General features: G+C 35.1%; 1 protein-coding gene across 2 annotated transcripts in view; it reads right to left on the bottom strand.

Moving 5' to 3' along the window:
• Positions 1-5,861: 5,861 nt before the first annotated feature.
• LOC149793567 (uncharacterized) overlaps positions 5,862-23,139 on the bottom strand; it is a 60,284-nt gene continuing 43,006 nt past the window's right edge. For both annotated transcript variants that reach the window (XM_089967531.1, XM_089967530.1), the window contains exons 6-11: positions 16,902-17,039; positions 15,720-15,803; positions 14,108-14,242; positions 8,963-9,085; positions 8,135-8,182; positions 5,862-6,295 (exon numbers count right to left, since the gene is read on the bottom strand). In XM_089967531.1, the coding sequence (XP_089823657.1) occupies positions 6,285-6,295; positions 8,135-8,182; positions 8,963-9,085; positions 14,108-14,242; positions 15,720-15,803; positions 16,902-17,039 (539 nt within the window). In that variant the 3' untranslated portion in view covers positions 5,862-6,284. The remainder of the gene's footprint in view (positions 6,296-8,134; positions 8,183-8,962; positions 9,086-14,107; positions 14,243-15,719; positions 15,804-16,901; positions 17,040-23,139) is intronic.

The raw sequence follows: 23,139 nt of genomic DNA on the forward strand, positions 1-23,139 counted from the left end.
AAGTAGCTATATTTGATTAAACATCCCGCATATAAAATAAGCTTCACGAATTGCAAGCAAAATATTGTCGGTTCTTATCCTGATTCAGGGTTCCTTAATGTTCGTTTTCGCATCGCGCAAGATTCAGAACACAACTAGTGTAGTAGTTTATGTGGATTGTTGTGAAACTCGGTACATCATATTGTCATCATTTGAGGTTGCTCACATTGAAAATGCTTACATGTATTTTATACAAGTATTTGCCTATTTTACCTGCAGTTATCTCATGGCACTCAAGTATCGATGGAACGCTGATACACTAATTTCAACCATGTGCACATACGTAGGATACGTGAGAGGATGCGGTATGCATATGTGGTCAATTTTTTCATCATTACCCTAGTTCGCATAAAATGACAGCAGTGAAAGTTTCTTTATTATATTGCCGTATGGTACTAACTTCACTGCAGAATAGCAGAGAGCACAAGAGGGAGAAAAAAACAACAGTACCCATGGTATAATTTAATTTGTCACTATTAATTTTCATGTGACCTATATAGTGTTAATTATTTTAAAAATAACAATCGCAGGATGTCACGTTTAATTTCATTCATTAGTAATTTTCCTTGCTTAGCTTTGTTTTGCATTTACAATTCGAAATGATTCAATCTTTGCTAAATACATTACACCATTCATATGTATTCTTTGTTTTTGTGTCTGAATCTATCTAACGGATATGAGTCTTCGCCGTCTTATCTATGCATCGTTTCGTATCCGCTAAAATAAATTGTCTAAACCGCAAGTCCATAGCAAACTGATATATCTGAGATAATAACAAAATTAAATTATAAACAATAAACTATACATAAGGCATTTAAGTACTTAGTGAACACCTTTATTTGATATTATCGTCCTCACACAAACACACACACACATACATGCACACAAACCCCCTTCCCCATATATATCTAGTTAATGTAGAAAAGATGAATCTATCTATCTATCTATCTATCTATCCATCTATCTATCTATCTATCTATATATATATATATATATATATATATATATATATATATATATATATATATATATATATATATATATATATATATATTCATCTTTTCTACATTAACTAGAGACATACATCATAGATGTATGTGCTATACTGACCTTGCCGTAGCTACATTTATAAAACTATGAAAATGTTATTTCCACCAGTTGATTTGCTTCGGATGACCATAATTATAGCGTTTTAATATTGTAATGGTTCTTAAACATAGCTTCGTCATAACGCAAAAGTGTGGATCGTTCGTTATCGAGTTTACACTTTTTACTTTGCATTCATTTTCCTTGATATTCTACCAATCTATTCTAGAGGACATTTGCAAGACATGAATACGTCGTGCTGTATTATACATTCTCTCTCTCTCTCTCTGTGCTTCCTTTTCATTGCACAATAAAATGTTTCCAAAATAAGGAAGATAAGTGTATAAAGTGAATAAAAAGGAATAGATCTTATTACTCTTGAATCCTATACAAAATGCAGAGGAACAACAAAATATAAAGAACACAAAACAGCACGAAATGTAACAGCAGTCACAGTAACAATAACACTAGTACTACTACTGCTAAATAACAAATGAGTGATTCCTAGAATGCGGGCACATGGTAACAAACTGGCACAATTTCCACCTAAGAAGAAGAAGCTAAAGAAAACGACGATGAAGAAGACGATGATGTTAGAATTGCGGTTTTGGTAATGACGACACCTTTGATCATGCTGATCACAATACGTAACTTCGCATGAATTATTTTACCTACTACTACTACTACTACTGCTGCTGCTACTACTACTTCTACTACTACAGAAGTAGTTGAAAATATAATAGTAGAAATTTAAGCAGTTGCAGCAACAACAATAACAGCAGCACCAGCCGCAGAAATTCAAGTAGCAGTAGGAAATAATAATAGTGGCTGTAGTAGACGCAGCAACAAGAACAGCAGTAATAGCAGTAGTACTGAATATAGTAATAGTAGTAGTATTAGCTGTTGTCGTATAATAATATATTCCTTAAACTATTTAAATTTATTTCAATGGTCTTTTTAGAAAGTAAGTTGAGTTTGTGAGAAATATTAAAGAGCATTGTACGTGATATAATTCATTAAACTAGTATAGCCATGTGCCGTTGTCCATTATAATCCTTGAAAGGCTATTTCGGGCGTACTTCACGCTCATTTATCATGTTTTCATCGGACATTAACCTTTCGGTTTTAGTTTAAACATATCTTATTTACTACAGTATACAAAAGAGGTCTGGCTACAATTTCTCATAACAATAGATAAACAAATCCCCATACAAATATAGTGTTAAAAATTAATAAAATATGATTAGCGACAGAACACTTCTCAGCAAAATGACAGAGACCATACGTGAAAAAAGCAAAATATTTTACACGTGTTGAAACTGAAAGGATAACTGTTCCAAAAGGAGAAAAAATATATCAGAGATTCGAGGCAACTATTTAGTGGTGTTACCAAACGTCTGAAAGTATTGTTTTTAGTAGGTAATGGACATTCATCATCAATCAATTCCTCATTCTCCTATATGATGAAAAGCCCCAAACGATGTCTTTATTTTTGGAATATAAAGGATAAACATGTATTACATCGACTTGTATGCTTAATTAAATTTTAATAATCAATTTGGTAAAAGTGATTTCCTTCTCTATCACATTAAACCTGCTATTCCGTCAACACCTCTTCCTACTTCAAAATAATCATGTTTATCATATCAAAAATGGGCTTTAAATTAGCCAAATATTTGTTGCATTCACCAGCAATAACAACAGTAGCATTATCTGTGTTATTAATATTTTGAGGAATTGGTTATTTAAGTATGCTCGGTGAAGTGTTTCCCTTCGAGTAGATCAAGTCATATTATTTTCCATGTTTCTCCTTAATAATTCTTTTCGCAATGTGCCTCAGAGTAATAGACATTGTACTAAATGGGACTAGCCAAAAATTCCAAGCGTAAAACAATAATAATTTGTAATCATTTCAGACGTTAAACTAAAGCAACTCATTACTGTAAAATAAATGATTTTTTAATTTATTAATATTAGCTTTTGTTCCGAACATCCTCTGGAATGTGCTGTTATACAGTTATAGATCAGTCTTTGAAATAGTGAGATAATTCTACTGTAATACCATCTTTATATAGCTGATTGTCCCAAATCTGTACACCTCTGGTCCTGCATATTTTGTTTTTACATGTCATCTGTCAATATTTCATGTGTAGCATTGATAAAATTTTCGTACCAGCATACTATGTCGTTTCTTCCTTTTGTTCAAGTAGCAAAATTCAATTCCTACTGGATGTTCAGAATAGTTATGAAAAATTGTGTTTTCCAAATCTGTATATTTGCATACCGTTAGTTTCTATCGAGTTAACTTCATCCATATGTTATGATTCTTTGGTCTTACTCTATGTAACAGAAAACGCAAAACCAACAAGGTTTGTAAAAGTCAACAAATAATTGAATTCCCTATGTTATAATATAAAACTTGAGGTGGATTTCACAATATTGTGAATCGAACTTTAAAAAATCCTTATTTTTATATCACAAGTGCAAGGATTGGAGTATTCCGAATGAACTACGGTAGTGTTCCGAATGAATTTCAATCTTGAATGTGCCGATGTACCAATATTCTTGAATGTGCTGATATGCTGACACTCTTGATTTAACACAATGATAGTATCCAGAATCTTTGAATGAATTCACAATAAACCCAAAATACTGTTCGTGTCTGAAATATCAATAAGCACTTTGCAGTTCTAACGAATAATTTAGCACATAAATCCTCTAAAATTACAACTGAATATGACTAAAACTTTGATATTGAGAAAGGAATAGAAATGAGTAACTGTTTACTTATTTCTTCGTATCTGCATACCCACAACTGTATGTCGCACTACATCCCTAATTGACGTATGTCACCATACGACGTAATCATCCCAACTAAAAATGACTACAAACTGTAAACATGTTCAAGTTATAGAACTTTCAAAGGACTTAGTCGAGGCTGGGTCTATAACTCAAACACATGAAAACAACCTATTTATAGCTATTACTTGATTATTATCTTAAAATATAATCTAAAATAATAGACAAAATTTAACTATGCAATATGTTATTTACAAAGAATTTATACAAATGGTGGACAAACAATTAAACATACAATATAAATATACGTAACACATTTTGTGTAAAACTATTATCTTATTAACTGAAGTTGGTAAAATTTGTAGTATTTCATTCTAACAGAAGATTCTATATATGTACTAAACGTGTATAAATGGTGTCCATAATGCATACATATATAAAGTTGTACTTATCGTGACTGATGTACCTTCTTTGAAAGAAATTTGAAAGACGTTTCATTATTGGCTTTCTGAATAAATAATTTTGTGATTTTTTCGGTTACCTTTGGTATCTTCAAAACCTCACATTGTAGTCTTGTATACTGTATGTAGTTTTTGTAAACGAAATCTGTTTTAATTTCATCTCTTTCCAAACCTTTGGTAATTTCATTGATTACTTTTCAATGAGTACAATGTTATCACCGTATCACTTTTGTATATATAGCATTTTGTTATTTGCTGGGCAGACTTTTCTTTCTTCCACTTGGCTTTGTAACCAGCCTAAATTTGCTTCTTTTATCTCCTTCATTCACCAAATACCCTTTATTGTCTACATGTCTCGCATTACATAAACTGATTAGGTTTCAAATACTCAAAGTGTGTATACTCTTTAACACTTCTACCACTGCGCTGTGCTTTCTTCCATTATTGATTTTCACGTCATATTGTTTCAACTGTTTCCCAATTATTTAAAGATTGATCTTTTTGGCTTTTGATTTTACGAGTACTTACTTTATAAATTTTTTGTTGGTCATCACCATTTTTAAACTGTGCATATACTACGTTGTTTCTCATATCGATATAAGTCTTGTTCGTGTAACCTGCCCTCTGTTTGCGCTCTAGCTTGCATACAAATGGTGTCGTAAAAGTACATCATAATTTTAAACATATTATTGCTAAAATTAGAAAAGTTACCCTTTTTAATTTTTTTATGTATTTCGAAATTCCAACTGGTTTACCTAATTTCAATGTAAGCATTTCAAATATATCTCTTGTTGAGTAACTATATGCTCTGACCCATACTTTTCCTTTATTTTCTTCCTTGTTGGCATTAACCGGAGCAATATCCGTTGATCTGCGCGGAGTTATTTTGCATTCTTTGATTAGGTTTGGCAAAACGTCAAATCATTTTCTGGTTTAATTTTGAGTTAAATACGTTAACATTCTGGTATTAATTGTTGTAGTAAACCTTTCCACTACGTATCCTTTTTTGTATGTAAGTTGACAGTATTCAACATTGTCTTCTTCCATGAAATCTTCCTCATGAGCATAAATCATTACAGGTTCTTTCTCTTTAGAGCTTTCTTTAAACGTATCGTGTAAGTTATTTTCCCTTTTGTTTTAACCTTCTCATCCTAAGGGTATTGTGAAAATACATCTATAGCAGTCAAATTGCATATATATCCATTTTATATCATCTTATACTCGCATGTCACATGTCCTTTACCTTATCGACATAAACCTTTTACTGGTAGGGAAATGTATTTCGTGTTTAGTGTGTAGGGACGTTGTTTAGTTAATCATTATTTCAATTCAGCGTTTCTAGTTTTATTTTATTCCTTGTAGTCTTTTTGCTAAGTTAGTGTTTATTGAGTCAGCAATTAGGCATATAGTAGCTTTGTGAAGATGTAATAAATGCTGCATATGATGGTAAATCATACAAAAGAATTAAAAAGATCCTTCCAAGTGTCTTGTTGTATTGACAAGTCTACATGACATCCATGTACAACATGTATTTTCACTTTGAGCAATTTGCAATGTTCTTACGATATTTTCATTCCTGTGGTTAGTTCGAAATTGTTATACCATATACTAGGTCATATACTGTTGTTTTATTTCGAATTACATTTTCCATTTGCTTAACCAGAGTTGACTGAACATAGTAAATTAGAACATCTTCAAATGCTACGGTAAATTTAGAATTTTGGCGGTTTTACATCGTGATTCGGTAATTGAGAGTTTATACCGCGTTAAACGTAAAACAAAAAAACATAAATGTGCATCAATACACAAGTTCAGTGATGTGTATTCCATGTATATAAGGATCCAATGACTGTAATATCCCGTCTTGTATCACTAATCCATCCTGATGAATCAGGTAGTTTAAATAATATCTGAAAGCATACGAAATTTTCGGGCATAAACTGATATATAAATAAGAGAATCTCTCTCTTTCTCTCTCTACATTTGTTGCATCACTACCAATTGTACTGGTGACTGACGTAAAAAGACATTGTTGCAACTACAACCTAAATAATAAATTCGATAAATTCTTATACAATCTGAATAATCTCAATGTCACCCCTATGAATAAAATGTGAAGTTAGAGAAATAGTATATGCAAAATTGGGAAATCTTGTGGTGATTTAGGCTGCATAGACATTTCAAAACCTAAGCGAGTTGCGTAGTTTTGTCATACCAAAGTAAAATAACGAAAACAAAAGCGAAATAAAACATTAATTCACTAACATACAATTTTCTTTATTTATTTGATAAGAGAAATATATAGTTTATCACCAGTTCAAATTTGACGAAATTTTAAACTTCTAAACAGGTGTTCACCTACCATTTTATGGGTGACTAATTGTATAGTCATTTATGCATTATTTTCTATGTAATTATAAAATCATAGCGATCCTGGAGTTTTCCGTTAGGGCAGTAAAAGCCTCGGATACATAAGGTGGATTAATTTCCTCATTTTGAGGAGAAACAAAAATCCAAACGCACGAAATTATTCTTTAACAATGTCCTACGCAGCTTACGATTTGCCCGACGTATATGGACTAAATAGCAGGTCAATAAAATATATTCAATATATTACATTCATTAAAGCAAAGAAATATAATATAGTTTTGGATCTTTATTTTAAAATAAATTTAATTTTCATTTACACAGTGTCGTAGTATTTCATGACGTGATAAGATCGATTCATTAGTTAAATTCATACTGGCGTTATCTACGATTCATCGTGACTCTTGCACGGAAAAGGGCGAAGATGCTCTGACCGCATAATAATGACCTTTACCTGGAGACAGATAATCAACTAACACTAACGCAAGAAAAGCATGTTAATCTGTACGTTTAATTTGAGTTATTTTAGATCGTTTCGATCCGTAACTATTAATAAAACTTATTTTATTTCAGACAGTTAAAACCTCTAATATTTCATAAGCGATCAATGTAAGCTTTACATCGTGATCTATAAATCGCAGTCACATTATATTGTCATTCGTGGAGACGAATAAATTGCTTTACAGTTTCGTGCTTCAAACAGGGTTAAGTTTAAATATACTTTGTATAAATACATCTGCTACAGGATGACATAAGTAAGTGTCATGTATAATTCATAGTAAATATATGAAAACAAATAATAATCATTGGTTGTTCAAAGTCTTTTTCATAATAAACATACTCATCTTAATTTGTCAAACAGTTGTTGGTATCTACATTATATCAGAAGTGATTTATATGATTGTTAGCGTTCATGTCATTGACACTGAGTGTATGGGGACTTTAAAATTCGGTAAAATCACCCATACGATCAGGGGAGAGAATCTATTAGTAGATTTCTCTTATATTGACGAAAACAAGCAACATAATGTTATTAAGAATTAAAAAAATCTACAGAAATAGAATAAGCAAAGAGGTATAATATTTGTTGCGCAAATGAAATTACTTGAAGATATAAACGTACTCGCGATCCGTTTCTTTCATAACCAAATTAAGAATACCTGTAGTATCATGACATATACAATTTTTCTCTGATTACTCGCGTCATTCAGTACAAATTTAATATTTGACATCAACTGTTGGAATGCTGAAATGATACTGTCTGATCAGAAAACATGACCTAAGTATTGAGCACATATGTGGCTAGTAACTGTGTAATAAGTTTTTCCTAGTAGTTTTAGTGATTGAATTCAGATATTTGTACCAAAGATTACAATACAAACCTGTTATTGCATCTTCATAGTCACTTGGAGCAGATATTTCCGTATCACCTAAATGAGACATATATATATATATATATATATATATATATATATATATATATATATATATATCAGATCATTTAAGTAATCAAATGCAAGATTTTTTATTACGTTTAAAATCTTTGCAGATATAATTTATTTGCAATATAAAAAATTACGTTCAAACACTACATTGACATTTCTGAAAAGAAACATCAGACACTGTCCACAGACTTGTAGACGAACTGCCTACCTAGCACTAGTCTGATCTGTGTTCTGATCATCTGTTTGTCTCTCATGTGATTATGTAAGTTTGAAGTAAAACAAAATTATTTCATTCCCACTTTAAGTTCAGTGCTGTTCAAATATGATTTGAGAGGAATCATTTATTTAAAAATAACTAGAAATACAAAGTACTCATGGACATCTTAGACTGTTTGCACATCAGCGTATCTAAGGCTATTGGCACATCAGTACATTCAACAATATAATTCATTCGGACCACTTTATGCTTTGGATTTGTGATAAAACTTGATTATCACTTTGGATTTAATTGACAATACTTTATATTTTCGCTTATTATTCTAGAGAAAGAAACTAATTGTTTAATTTTGCTTAACTTGTTGTTTTGACGTCTCTGCTGCTCAATTTAAGATTATAGTGTCATAAGTATATATAAGAAAGAAACGTATAAGCAAAACACCTATTGATGCATTTGTCAATGAGAATGCAGACGAAATTACTTTTGAAATATAAAAACATCTCATTATTGTATTTTGAGAGAAAGGAAAAGAAAGAGGAGACATTTACTCTCTCGGGAACCAAAGGTGTCCACTCTTGTCAATTCAGAGGATTCATCACGTGCTTCCGTTCTCTCATTTAATTCGAACCAGCACTTTTGGTAGTACAGGAGATTTTGAGATTTTCTATTTTCTGCGAAAAGAGGCAAAATTATAAGTCCTATTACAAAACTGAACTACATAAGTATGATGACAGTGATCATAAATAAAGGTTATATCTGCTTAAAACTTACAAGGACATCTTGCAATGTAGACATTGATGGACCAACGTCATACAAATCGGTCAATATTGCTCTAAAACTTCTAAGATAGATCTTGAAAGACCTTTTGCATCTCATGCTCAAGACTTAGAAAAGAATGCAACAAAAGAAAATCAATATAACAAACCATTTTTGTTAGTCGTTATCTTTAAATATTGTTCAGAATCTCTAATCTTGATCTACGATGTGTACATATGCTGTTCATACATACAATATATTTTAATAAGATAATTTATACATTGGTTTGCTGTATCTAGGATCATCTGGTCATGGATTTCGCTGATAAAGCATGCACGATGTTTTATTTTTATATTAATTGGATATTTCCTTGGTAGCTATAGCAAGAGGGGTTTAATTCATATAAAGGAGGACAAAAGTGTTCCTAATTTTCATAAACGTCACGCGTCTTTTGAATGCATTCTTTTGTCAAAAGAATATCATTTGTACCAGATGATTAACTGTACAGCAAACCTCATCGGTTGGCACCATTGAGATCATACAACCGCTGTAACACAATTCAGGAAAATCGTTGCAATTACTGCCGATGGAAAGAGTGGATAATCCACTGACTTTGTCATACTTTAGTATTTACAAATCCAAACGATCATAGTCACTAATTTATGTAATATAAAACATTTTATAGAAATCAGGATTTGAAAAGGCCAGTACTGCAACACGTCGTACATGTGACATTAAAGAGTTTATACACTGACCGTTGTCGTTGCACGAACACATGGGAACATAACTATTTGCCTAATGTCACAGGCTTGAATAAAATAAGCAGAAACGAAGCATAGACCGTGTCTACCATAGTAGGCGACTATCAATGAATGCCTCGCTTTTTACTAAAAAAGATTCCTTGTAGGGTCTAACTACAAAAATCTAGTTCGGTGAGACTTCCCTATTTGCATTCAGTAGTATATGTGCAGCGGCAACGATACAATACATATGGTTTATGTAGTTATTTGTCTGTCAATCAGTAGCCTATATTCTTTTAAATAAGATATTTAATATGCCAGGTTGATTGACTAATAAAATAAATAGTTGCCTGTAACCCAAAATCAGATTTTACTTTCATATCCAGCAGCCATATTCCTTTACAAATACTGCAAAATAAACATGTTTTGTAATTGCCGTTTTCAAGATCTCGAAAAATTTATGTCAATTTTGGAGCCTGCTGAAATTATGAATTGATAATATTTCCCACAAAAAGGAATCAATGTTTACCTGTGAAATTTTTGTTAATACATCAAAAAAGAAAATAGCTTGTTTCCCACCTGGATACGCATTGCAGAATTTAAGCAAAATGAATTTCAAGGAACGTTACAGCACGACTGTGACAAACGGAGGTAAGACACGATTCTTACAGAAGCACAAAGTCGGTATATAATATTGCAATATTTTGCGTTTACCAAAACAATAGCCAACGTTATTAAATTTTCTTACATTAAATAGATATTATTTGCACTTCATCCTTTAGAAGTTCACGTGAAGCAATAGTTTATATGTCAAGTGTGCTTGTATAGTGATTGCTGTAGAAAATTGGAGTAAACATTGGAACCCACACCTCTTTCTTCACAGACTTCAATGTTCAACACGACTAATAAACCAATCGGTCCCTTTTAGTATCAGTAAAATCCCAAATTACACATTTTATTGATCACCAAAGGAAAATGTTTCCTAGCCTATTGGCTTCGTTGTACTTTAGGCAGAGAGACATCCAACAGAAATAAAATCATTCGAACAGCTCTGAAAATGAATGGAAATTATAGAAAAATAATAATAATAAGTGTGTAAATTGCTACGTTACAGACACAAGATGTAACACCTAACATATAGTGAGCATACAACTTTATTTGGTGGTCTAGTTTTTGTCCGGGTTGATGTAGCCGTTCGACAAAATAGCGAGAAATGCAATATTTTTTTACAAGCTATTATCATGAGAGCTATAAATTTGTTCACTGTAGACTTTAAAACTTGCAATCAAAAAGTTCCAATCCTGAAATCTGACGAGTTTTGATAAAACATGGATGTGCTTAACTTTACATCAGGCAGGTTAATGGGAACAAGTGTTGATTTTGCTCCGCTGAGAAAATTAATTGCACAGTATTTTAATAAGCAATCCATGTATACCTCTTTTCAAAATCCAGTTTAACCAGAAGTTCATGCTGTAAGCAAAATCATCGACAATTTACACAACGGGTAACGATTTTCGAAAATAACAGACAAACGTAGCCAAAGTGGCTAATGAAAAGAGTGAGAAAGGGCTTTTGCATATTTTTTCTAGGTCCTTAACCACCATGGGTATATGTAACTGTAGTACACAGACAACCAATTCAATTCTCATAGACCGTAACGTTAATATTTTGACAGAATTAGTATACTTTTATAGTAAGATGGGCAAATGCCTCTTATTTCTTATAAATGGTCTATGAAAGTGGAAACTATTAAAATGATATAAAAAAATAATATGCTGCGTGCTTGTTTCTGTTTTGCTGCAGTTACAAATAGAGTAGAGTCTAAATGGATTCTTTTTCAACAATTATAGCCATCTAAACCGATATATACTAGATTTTATACTCATCCAGTTCTAGACTGGTACCCATTACTCGATATAACTAGTACCCTGATTCTATTTATACCCTTTATTTACTAGAAACACATTTGTATACTAGCAGAATACACAAGCAAACATTGCGCACGGCTCTCCTTGTCAAAACTCTCCCTCTCAAAGATTACCCTAGTCATATTGTAATCCTGTTTATATCAACAGCAGGAATTATGCGTTTCAGACAAAATGTTCATGAAATCATAAGAGGTCGTAAACATTAAACATGGTGGTACAAACTTAAGTCATCAAAGTAACTAGGAAATGCCAAATTGGTGACTATAACTACTGCATAAATGGTAAACTGCCTACAATTTATATATTTGGTGGCATAGATAATAATTCATCTGCAAAACATCCTATACAGTATAGTCATACTCTCTCCACCCCACGCCGTTCCAAACAACGGGTATCATACTTATATGTATGCTTATTTTCCCATTGTAAATCTGTCAGAGATAAACCAAACGTGTTAATTATGCTTGTTATCCACAAATAACACCTGAATTTTGTATGTAGTAATTTAATTCTTTATGCATATGTTAGACCACTACAAGTTTATATTTTTCTACAGGACTCACAATACTCATTCAGCCCCATAGTAAACTAATTGAACCACAATCATAATATAAATTCATGAACTTAACATTTTAAAATGCCCATGGTTAAACATACATCTTTTAGTATTGATCCATCTTTGATGGATGCTTTTCGGTAAAGAAAACGATGTCGGCCATAGCATATTTTATCTATATATGTTTAAAACACGTGTTGTCAATTCGGCACCAAAAAAATCAGTATTATCATAATGTTTTTCAGTTATAAAGAGGATAGAAACTAACGAACGGTTCCTGTTTCCTAAAACATTCCTTTTAATTATCAAGAAATCATGGCCCTCTAAATCCGTATAGTTTCTATTTTATGTCCTCTCGTTTCGAGACTGGTGTCAAATTTCCCATAACACTAGTGAGTTCAGAAAAATGTGTATTGCTTCAGCGTGGCTCAGAGAGAGAGAGAGAGAGAGAGAGAGCTGGGAAGACTAAGGACAACAGTCAATAAGAACATCTCGAAACTCCTGGGAAGAGATCACATGTAACGACAGAAACCAATAATATCTACGACAGTAAGGTTTTCGATGATCACACAAAAATAGTGTGGCCTTTTGCTATCAGTTAGTCACATACACTGAGACTACAACATCATGACTTTTATTCCGATGAGTCAAAATGGCTAAGCAAAATAGTCCATATTATCCAATTCTCAAGCAAACTGTTAAACTCGGCAATCGCAGCTAATATGTTGAAAAAATATTTAAATCCCTCTAATCGCATGGAGAATAACAAGTGCTCAGACATAAACATTTGTCATTACAATAATTCTTAGCACATTCATTTACCAGTGAAGAAATGATTCGAATGTTTTATGTTGTTTAACAAAAGGCGCATTTTGCACATGTAAAGTTCTATACAGTATATAGCATATTCATCTAATCATGACAGTTCTTCTGCGAGAAAATGAAATGTGATATAATTGTTTTACAAAGATTGTTGACAGAATTTCTACATCGTTAAAAGGAAGTAAAGCTAAAGCTGTGAAATTTAGGTCGGCCGTCGTCTTTATGGGTTACTGGTAATTAGTAATCCAACGTTAAACGTGCATTTATTGGAGAGATGTTTTTAGCCATATTCATTCAACTGCTCAGCTGATGGTAGAAGAAATTGTGAATCTGCATAACCTTCGGTAGTGTTAACTGTAAATTCTTTGTGTTTTCGATCTGCGATTTCGATTTGTAACGTAGCTTTAACAAATTGTTCAGTCATATCGCTACGATGTCTGGAATGTGACAGTTTATATTGATGTCTAGCACTGAGGCATCATGCCACAGACATATAGCATGATGTCCCACCCAATCACATTATCCTGACACCAGGCCGACCAGTCCTAACACTAACCTCGTAATGCTGAGCGACAAGCGAGGCAGCTGTTAGTACCATTTTTTGTTATGTCTTGGTATGACTCGGCCGGGGATTGAACCCACAACCTCCCGCATCCGCGGCGGACGCTCTAACCACTAGGACACCGGAGCGGTCTGTAAATTCTTTCGTAAGAGGGATAACAAACCTACAAAAAAGCCGTTATATTTTTCTTTGTAAACGATGATGTTTCTTAAATGAATCCGAAAATGCAAATACAAGTTTAAATGTACCTAACTAAAGGAACCAGGAACTGAAAATACATTCAGAGAAAATCCATTTCAGAACAAAAACAGGATTTCAAAAGCTAATACCTTCTTTTAAGGCCGAGATTTCTGTCTTTAAAGCTGTGTACGAATTAAAAATGCGGCTTAAAATATCTGAATCCATGTTAATATTGTTAACTATTTGAATATTTTGGTTTTGACCGGAACCGGTAGAACGCCCATCTGAAATTATACAAGGAATAATTAGCATGAGCAAAATATTAACAAAGAATTTCAAGCACTAAAACTTTGAGAAATATCCATTTTAATGCATACAATTAACCTTCTTCATTACCCTAGTTTGAATAAACTTAGTAATGACTCCAACTTTTATCACTGTATATTTCGTATATTTATGGAAAAATCAGAAGCTGTATGAGAGGAGAGGTCAACCAGACTCTAAATTAGGGTTTTATTTGAAAGGAACTACGTCTGAATAGAATTAAAACTTCACAACAATGCTTCGTAACGGCTAGCTAGTCAATAGGGAACGACAGCCCTCATATAGAACAAATTGCGGAGATTAGGTGTTATTCTACTCAACGGGCATATATCCCGAAGGGTGAAGCTTGGCTAGAGTGTGTACCCTATCAAAGGGCACTGACAGCGAAACACATTCTTGTCGGATGCATCGACTTTAACTCAGTTATAAAAATGTGTTTTGATGCGAACTAAATTAAGCAGCTTTATGATGATGTAAGAACCATTTAACAATAGGTTAACTTTGGCATAGTATTAAAAATACATGAAATCGGACCTTATTAATTATATAAAATCCGTTAAAAATATCTGCGTTTAAAATTTATTTTAAATTGAACCTCGGATATTATAACTTATTCATATATCTGTACGTAATACCTCAATGTACATTTACCACACGAAAACATGCTTCAACTTATTTTGAGCCATGTTTACATGATAGCATAAGATTAACTGTATCTGTTTTAAAAAGAAAATATTTAAAAAATAATTATATCTGCTCTGTAAAGCCTGGCTCAACGATTGTTTCTTTACTGAATAAGAAGGACAAGGATTCCTTAGATAATATTTAATATTTACTTTAGAAAGATATTATGTGCGCTTCATAAAGGACATGAGCTGAATCTCGAACATATTTAATGATTCATTGTTTCCAAATGTTTCAGTCCGTAATTAATTAGTAACTGTCTATTATACACAAATATTTTTGTTAAACATAATTCTTGCAAATATTAGGACATAACAACCTCTGCAAAATCAGCTGTCTCATATTGTCGTCTACAATATGCAAAACGATACACAGTCCAAAGAAGAATAATGTGGATGTCAAAAATTACTGTTTGGGCTAAACTTTACGCAAAACTCTTGAATAGACCCAGAGGCATAAAGTTTCATTTAGCATTATTTTTTTAAAAATATATTTTCGTTGCTCCTTTAGTTTTTCTTCGATTATGTTTGGTGCATCTTTAATACGTCTCTTTTTTACTAGTATGACCACCACGGGATAACAAATTAACAAATCAGTGCTCTTCAGTACAATGTTCTGGATATAATGTGGCAGAAAATCAAATATGAGAAGTTTTATTACAACTTAGAAAGGGACAAATCTTCTTTGTTAATTTCTCGCACATATTATTATCGTTTGCTGAAGATCATACTGTACTATATAAAATTAATATACCTGTTGGCTCACATACAGTTTGAAGTGGTGCACGTTCCACGCGACCTTCCTTGGCTACCTTTGCAGGTTTAGGTTTGGTTTTGACTAAAATTGAACAATGAAAGTTTCATTATGTTTGCATTTGTGTATGTATGTAAATAGGACAGGTGTATTAACATAGGTTAGTAATTATTCAAGTTGAAACATGGTTCATTGTTGTTTCCGTCGACCAAAGCAACGGTTAAAGTGTGGTATATTAAGTGAATCGTCCTTTAATTTCATTTCGAGATCTTAGAACGTCACTATGCCTCCACAAATATGTATGCGTTAGTTTCAATTATCTTAAACTTAGATCTTAAGCAAAATATTGGCACGAAGTCACAAGAAGTTTTAGTTCAGATGACAGTTTCTTTTTGTTTTATATATTTATATTCAATAAAATGTGTTTAGTTTGATGGAAACAAAATATGTGACCAGATGTTTCTTAATGAATACTGTAAAGTTATTTTAATAATATAAACAAACTCGCAGAGTACCATAGAGTAAACACTTGAAAATTATCATAGTACTTGTTCATACTCTCCAAAGCTTCATTATGAATACGGTTGAATAGACCAAATGTACAGGCTATAGCAACATTTTCCATATTTATAGCATCAATCATATTATTATTTAATGGAAAGAGATTGTTATTCACTTGGGAAGATTATTCTTTCGCAACAACTTTATATCTAACAAAATGGCAAGTTTCATAAAAATATATCAAAAATCGAGCAGAGATATACAAAATATTAAACAAAATTTTAATCAATGAAACAGATTTGACCACATTTGAAAGGAAAGCCCATGGTACAATAATAGGTGACGCCTGATGTGTTGGATTATTTATATTAAGAAGAATCCAAATTTGCATTTATTTAAAATAAATTGGAAGCAGTGTCTTTATGCATTTAGGTCTGGATTCATTTGCCTATAAGTCTGAGCTTGAGCTTTTTATATAATATTGTGTATTGTTCAATGCTTTCTAACAAAGCAGCATGGCATAAAAGGTCGATTAGAGTTAGATGTGTCAATTATTGAATTTCGACAATTAAGTCCGAAGGTGTTTTCTTATTTAATATGCTAACAGATTCTCCTATCAGGAATGCAAATTAATATGCTAAATGCGTGGTCTTTGCACAAAGTAGAGCGAACTGAACGTACCCGAACTGCGTCTTGTCCGAGCATACCATACTACGAGGAGAGCCACGACGATCATTGTTGTTACAAGTAACAGTACCGAAACAATTAACCACGGCAGATACACTGGGTCAAAGTTTCCTGCATCTCTTTCATTCGGAGCTGAAAATTCATAACGTACTAATCATTATATGAATGTATTATGAAATGAATATATATGGAGGAATTCCTGGCTTTTCGGTTTAGTAATTTCAAATTTAAACAATTACATTCTCGACGATATGTGGGTTTTTAAAATTATGGACAACGTAGGAGGTAAAACGTATTCCGTGATTACTTCGAAAACATTATGGACGCAACAGGACCTAAATACTCAAATTTGCGTTTCTCCAAAGTCTATTTTGTTTCGTTAGTTAACAGACGTTGACTTTGACTAATGTCAGGAAATGTGAATGTCGGTTGCATTGTTGAAGAAATAACTGGCAGAATAGCAGCAGAGGGGGCGAATCGGACATTTTGTCCAATCGTTATTTTGCTTAATTATTACTTTCTGCAACTCAACGATCTAGTGTCGTCAGCGCCTGGTAAAAAAAAAACGACGACGTCGTTGGGGGATCGTCGCGTCGTCATTTGGTTTAATTAACACCTTCTGCGCGCCGATTCCCAGCGTCGTCAGCGTCCGGTAAGCACGTCGACGACCGCGTCGATGTCATTGCCCCCTCTGCTGCTAAGAGGTTATTTACAATGAAAATTATTTACAACTAACCGAATATTTGGTCAAGTCCGATACGATATCGTGTCCGAGGATCATGTAAATTTATCGTTATGAATCCATGTGGGGTCGACTGAGCATGACTAAAAAAGTTTCGAAAAACATTAAAGTCCATGTCACCGCCGCACCATGTCTGCCAAATATTTCGTAGCGTGTGTGTATCAACGCCGTTGAATACAGCAAGAATATTGCAGTTATCTCTGATTACTTTTGGAATCTGAGTGTATCGTTGAGTGACATATATCACGTCAGTGTTTTTATGCCTGCCTCTGGAAAATATCCTAGCTGGGTTCTTTTGATTGTCTAACATAACATCATCGTACACGACTAGATTGTTAACGTCGCCATCAATATCATCAATACCCGGTGCATCATTGATATCCGTAATAAACTCAATAACATTCTTTTTAGCGATCGCTGATGCATTCTCGTTGAAATCTTTCAACACCTCGTAGCATCGTTGATCATCTACGCTAGGAGCAACCAAATACAACTTATCCCACTTCATCCATCTCATTATTAAATTGAGTAACAATTGCGTCTTGCCGGATCCAGATGGTCCGATGATAATCATCCGGATCGAGTTTGGTAACGCTGCAACATGCTTAACTGGTTCTCTTGTTTTAGTCGCCGAAAAATCAATTATATTCATATCTCTATACATAAATTATGGATCTATATTGTGTGAAGTGTAGAGTGCGTACTGGCACAAATGATATGACAACCGTTACGACAAGAAATAACAGATCGGCGCTTACTGGTAAGTGTGTACAATGCGGTACAAAGAAATTTAGATTTATTTCTATTAGACCCGGAGATGTTTTAAAAAAAAGCGAGGAGGTGACATCGCAGCCAAATTGGCAAAACTCCCCGGAACACCGTGGGCAAAGTATCCAGGAGAAAAACACCTCCCAGGATATAACTACTGTGGCCCCGGAACACGATTAGATATTAGACTCGATGATCAAAATCAGCCCAAACCCGGTGAGTATCCAATAAACGCTATCGATAAGGCGTGTCATGCTCATGATGTTGCTTACAAAAGTAGCGATCTGCAACAGCGTCATATCGCGGATGTAAAATTAATTCACGCGCTAAATGCTATTCCTGATAAATCCGTCAAAGAAAAATTGGCCTCATGGTTGGTAAAATCGGCTATGAAAGGTAAATTAATGATTGGCGCTGGTAATTAATAACAATCATCCAAGAAAAACGATGGATTCCATCTATTATTCTCCGAGAGGATACTGGAAGGGGAAGGCCGCAATTGGTAAGCTTGCAAGCGCTGCAAAGGTAACAAAGACCACTGCGGCTAATTGGTTATCCAAACAGGCTATATGGCAAATCTATCTACCACCGCCTAAACAAATCAACTTCTCGCGCTTTGATGTCAGCGTACCTAATGAAGTTCATCAGGCTGATATACTATTTCTGCCGCATGACAACGGTTACAAATACGCGCTAACCGTAGTTGATGTTGCGAGTCGATACAAACAAGCGGAACCGTTGAAAACAAAGTCAGCAACTGAAGTAGCCGATGCGTTTGAGCGGATTTATCGAAGAGGTCCTCTGCGCTGGCCAAATCTATTACAAGTTGATCCTGGTAGTGAATTTCGCGGCGCTGTTTTATCAACGCTGAAACATCATAGCGTCGCGATACGACGAGGTCATACTGCGCTACATCGTGATCAGGCAATTGTTGAACGATTCAATCGGACTCTCGCTGAACGGTTATTTGGATATCAATACGCGAAGGAATTCATCCAAGAAAAACGATCTCGTGAATGGGTTAAAAGGTTGCCAGGTGTAATTGCAGCGTTAAATAACGAGATTACCCGAGTAATCAACATGAAGCCCAGCGACGCGATTAAATACGAGTATATACCCGGAAAATTAAAAATAAATAGCGTTTCTAAGCCGATTCTTGGCGATGTCACTGTTAGATATCTATATGAACCAGGAGAGCTTGAAGGCGGTAAAAAAAGGGCTACCGATCCTATTTGGAGTGTTACCACACATAACATATCAACGATAACACGATCAATTGGTAGACCACCGATCTATAGACTGGATTCAACTGCTCCTCAGCGCGGATTTACACGCGAGCAACTACAAGTGATACCTAACGATACTCAATTACCCCCGCGTGGTCTTAACTAGCGCCGTTGCGTCTATTACACTCAAGACAGGTCAACCTCACATTGTTTTTGACATGACCGAGACTGTTATCGATCCTATCCACGGTAAATTGGCGAGTGTCTTTATCCGAATAACGCCAACTCATTATACAATTGCAACTCGCGCAGTGATTATTCTGTTGTTGTCGTAGCGAGATTATTAATTCGGCATCAATATCAAAACGCCGCTGTTTTTTTTATCCTGTTGGCGGTAACCCGAGAGTTTTCTATCAATGACGCTTGCATCGATGGTGACTTTGTCGCCGGCTTCGTCGGTGGCTTCGTCAATAACAATTCTTCGAAGCTGATTTATCCTTCGTACTCTGGACACTGCAAGATAGACTAGATTCGACCATTCGATGCGATTATCAACTATCCAAACAATTGTGTCCGTGATGGTTAGTCCCTGCGAGGAATGTATTGTTGTTGCGTATCCTAGCGTCCACGGGGATTTATCAGCACGTAGCGCGTCCTCGACGACGCTGATATCAACGAGCACGATATCATTCAGCACGAGAATTTGTTTTTCTGTCCGACCTGGAATTTCAACTTCAATGTTCTGCCGCCGTGTGTCCGCGGGTCTATAACATAACGGCACTGGACGCGTTGGAAACTTTTCCTTATGCAACGTAAACAACTTCCGCTGAAGTGTGTCTCTGACTATCTTTCTACTCGCTACAATCAAATCGTTTGGTCTCCATGTTTCCCAGAATTCATTTAACGGCGTTTCCGGAATCACCTCGCGAATTATTTCACATTGAATTCTATCCGGCTGTAATCTGATTAATTTCTTAACCTCGCGCAGTTGTTCATCAAGTGCTCGGTAATCAGTATCGGTTTCTTCATAATAGTCCACAAAACCCCTTAACCAATCATGTGGACCCTCGCCGACAAATGGTGGTGGTTGGCCATGGTCCCCACACATGATTACCGCTGTATTCGCGCGCAGCAACCACTCAAGAAACATTTGTAAAGTATCTAACGAAACAGTACATATCTCATCCCAGATGATAATGTCGGGAATAAATTTTTCACCCATTCGATCAGGAGTCCACTCACCGCCGCTGTATCGAAAAAAGCTGTGATAAGTAACGGCGTCAACATTTCGTTGTTTTATCTCTCGCGCTAGTCTATGGGTCGGTGTAAGCACGATTATACTTGCCCGCGTTCGAAATAATTCAATTGCCCGAGTCGTCTTTCCTGACCCGCCACAGCCGCTTAAATAAACCGTCTTGTGTCTACAAATTGGATCAGAACACGATGGTGCATTAGACCATTCTGACAATTTATCACCGCGTAAGTAGTTGTTCTCAACGGTGACATCTGCTGACGGGGAATAATCGCGTCGTATTTCATTTTTAATTCTCCATGTACCCCAACTCTCGTCCGGACTAGTAAACTCGGCTACGTTTCCTTTATACGCTACGTCAACATAAAACGAATCAACGGCTACTCTAACCGCGGTATCGGGGAATCTATTTATCATCGAGAATAAATTGATAGCGGCATATCCCAGCATAGACGCCCTCAAATGTGGATACGCCGGGCTGTCTCCATCGCTGTAGGTAACAACTGTACCCAACCTCGTTCCATTGGACAAGAAAGCTGTTTTGCAGTTCACGTATCTATTTTTTGCCACTGTGTCCTTGATTACGAAATCATATTCTGCGTCATCTATAATCAGCCGTGAGCAATATCGTTTGTAGTCGTGGTTTTTTCCACCTTGTGTGAACTTACCAATTATTCTTCTACCGAGATCTTTTGCCTCGCGGTTTCGTTGGTTAAATATCCTCCTGGACCATTCGATGATATATTCCTCGTCGGCATCAATGTTTTTTCTGGACTCGTCAATTATGCTATCTAGACGCTCCGGTTCTGGTAACCAGACTTCAGTCTGTGCCCGGTATGATATAATCGCGTCACTGACAATCAACGAAACTAGCATGCTACAATCAATCATATACCGTAGCAGCGCTATTGGCAGCCATCTCTTTTCAGCCATGTGTCTACCGATCCAAATATAGCAACAGCGATGGAGTCCTGCCGCGAATTCAAATGATACTATGCGAGCGAATCCGGTTAAATCAAAATCAGGCAGTGGTCCATTAATAGCAACACGAATCATTTCATGACTGGGGTGTCCAAATCGTCTAAAGTACTCAGCGGCGGATCCATACCCGAGAAAACTCGCTGGATAACAGGCAACCATATCAACCGAGATCATAGCGTCGCGGTTGTATTCAGTGTTCCATAGTCCACCGTGATAGTATTCCAAACAACTGGATTGTACATCCGGTAGAAATTCTCTGCGCGTTGGTCTCCACGCATTTTTCCTTGCTGCAACATGAGCTACAACCGATGGAATCGTAAAACAATTTGTTAGCAGTTGTTCATCATGCTCCTCAAATTCTATGGCGGTTTTTTTCATCCTGTTGTGAAATGCTTCAGTGCGATATAATTCACCGTTTGGTCTTACAAACTGATCAAAGGTATCCGCATCGTTTTCAGCGCTGCGAAGTAACCACATTGATACAGGGTCGTTTTTACACAAGTAGGCAATAGCATCAAATAGTTTCCTCTCCGCGAGAAAACCGTCCTTGGAGAATTGTTCTCCCAGGAATTCTTCGGGGATATACTTTACTGTTCTATCCCGTGGAAATATTGTGATCACGGGCGTCCATGCGTGTTCGTTATGATCAATAATTTTGATTGGGGCTCCCTTCGATTTATACTTCGATTCGTATAATACTTCACCGGTTATCGTTGTAACGGTTATTGGAAATCTCAGCGATGTTTCTAATCTCGCTATGTCGCTGATGGTTGCTCCACGCTCTTTTACGGTTAGTTCCCACTGGTTGATTTTGCTACGTCGTAAATCAGTCAATTTGTTTCCTCGACATGCATTTGTAAAATGCTCTATTATTCGTTCTGCTACACAATTTATCCCAGTTGACTGTTTCATCGGTTTCAGTTTTCCGATATCAGGTTTCTTATTTAACGGGTATATTCCATAAACAACTGCTGTTTCAGGATACGCTCGTTCATAGTATGGTTTGTCAATTCCGGTTAACAACCCCGGCTTGGAGTCGCGGCTGACAGTAACTGTTTTCTTGTCGCTGAGAACTGGTTCAAATTTATCACGCATGATCCAATCGCCTGATTCCACCCGGACAATGAATTTTACTCTGAAGAAATACCTTTTACCGTCAAGTTGTGATATTATCATTGCTGCGCGGTTGTCGTTCATGGTAGCATCAACAATGCCATCAATTCGAAATGTTGACCAACTGTGAGATGCGCCATCACGCTTGAA

Source organism: Sinohyriopsis cumingii, chromosome 8, assembly GCF_028554795.1.
Source record: "Sinohyriopsis cumingii isolate HCF-2022 chromosome 8, ASM2855479v2, whole genome shotgun sequence".
Classification (NCBI taxonomy): Eukaryota; Metazoa; Mollusca; class Bivalvia; order Unionida; family Unionidae; genus Sinohyriopsis; species Sinohyriopsis cumingii.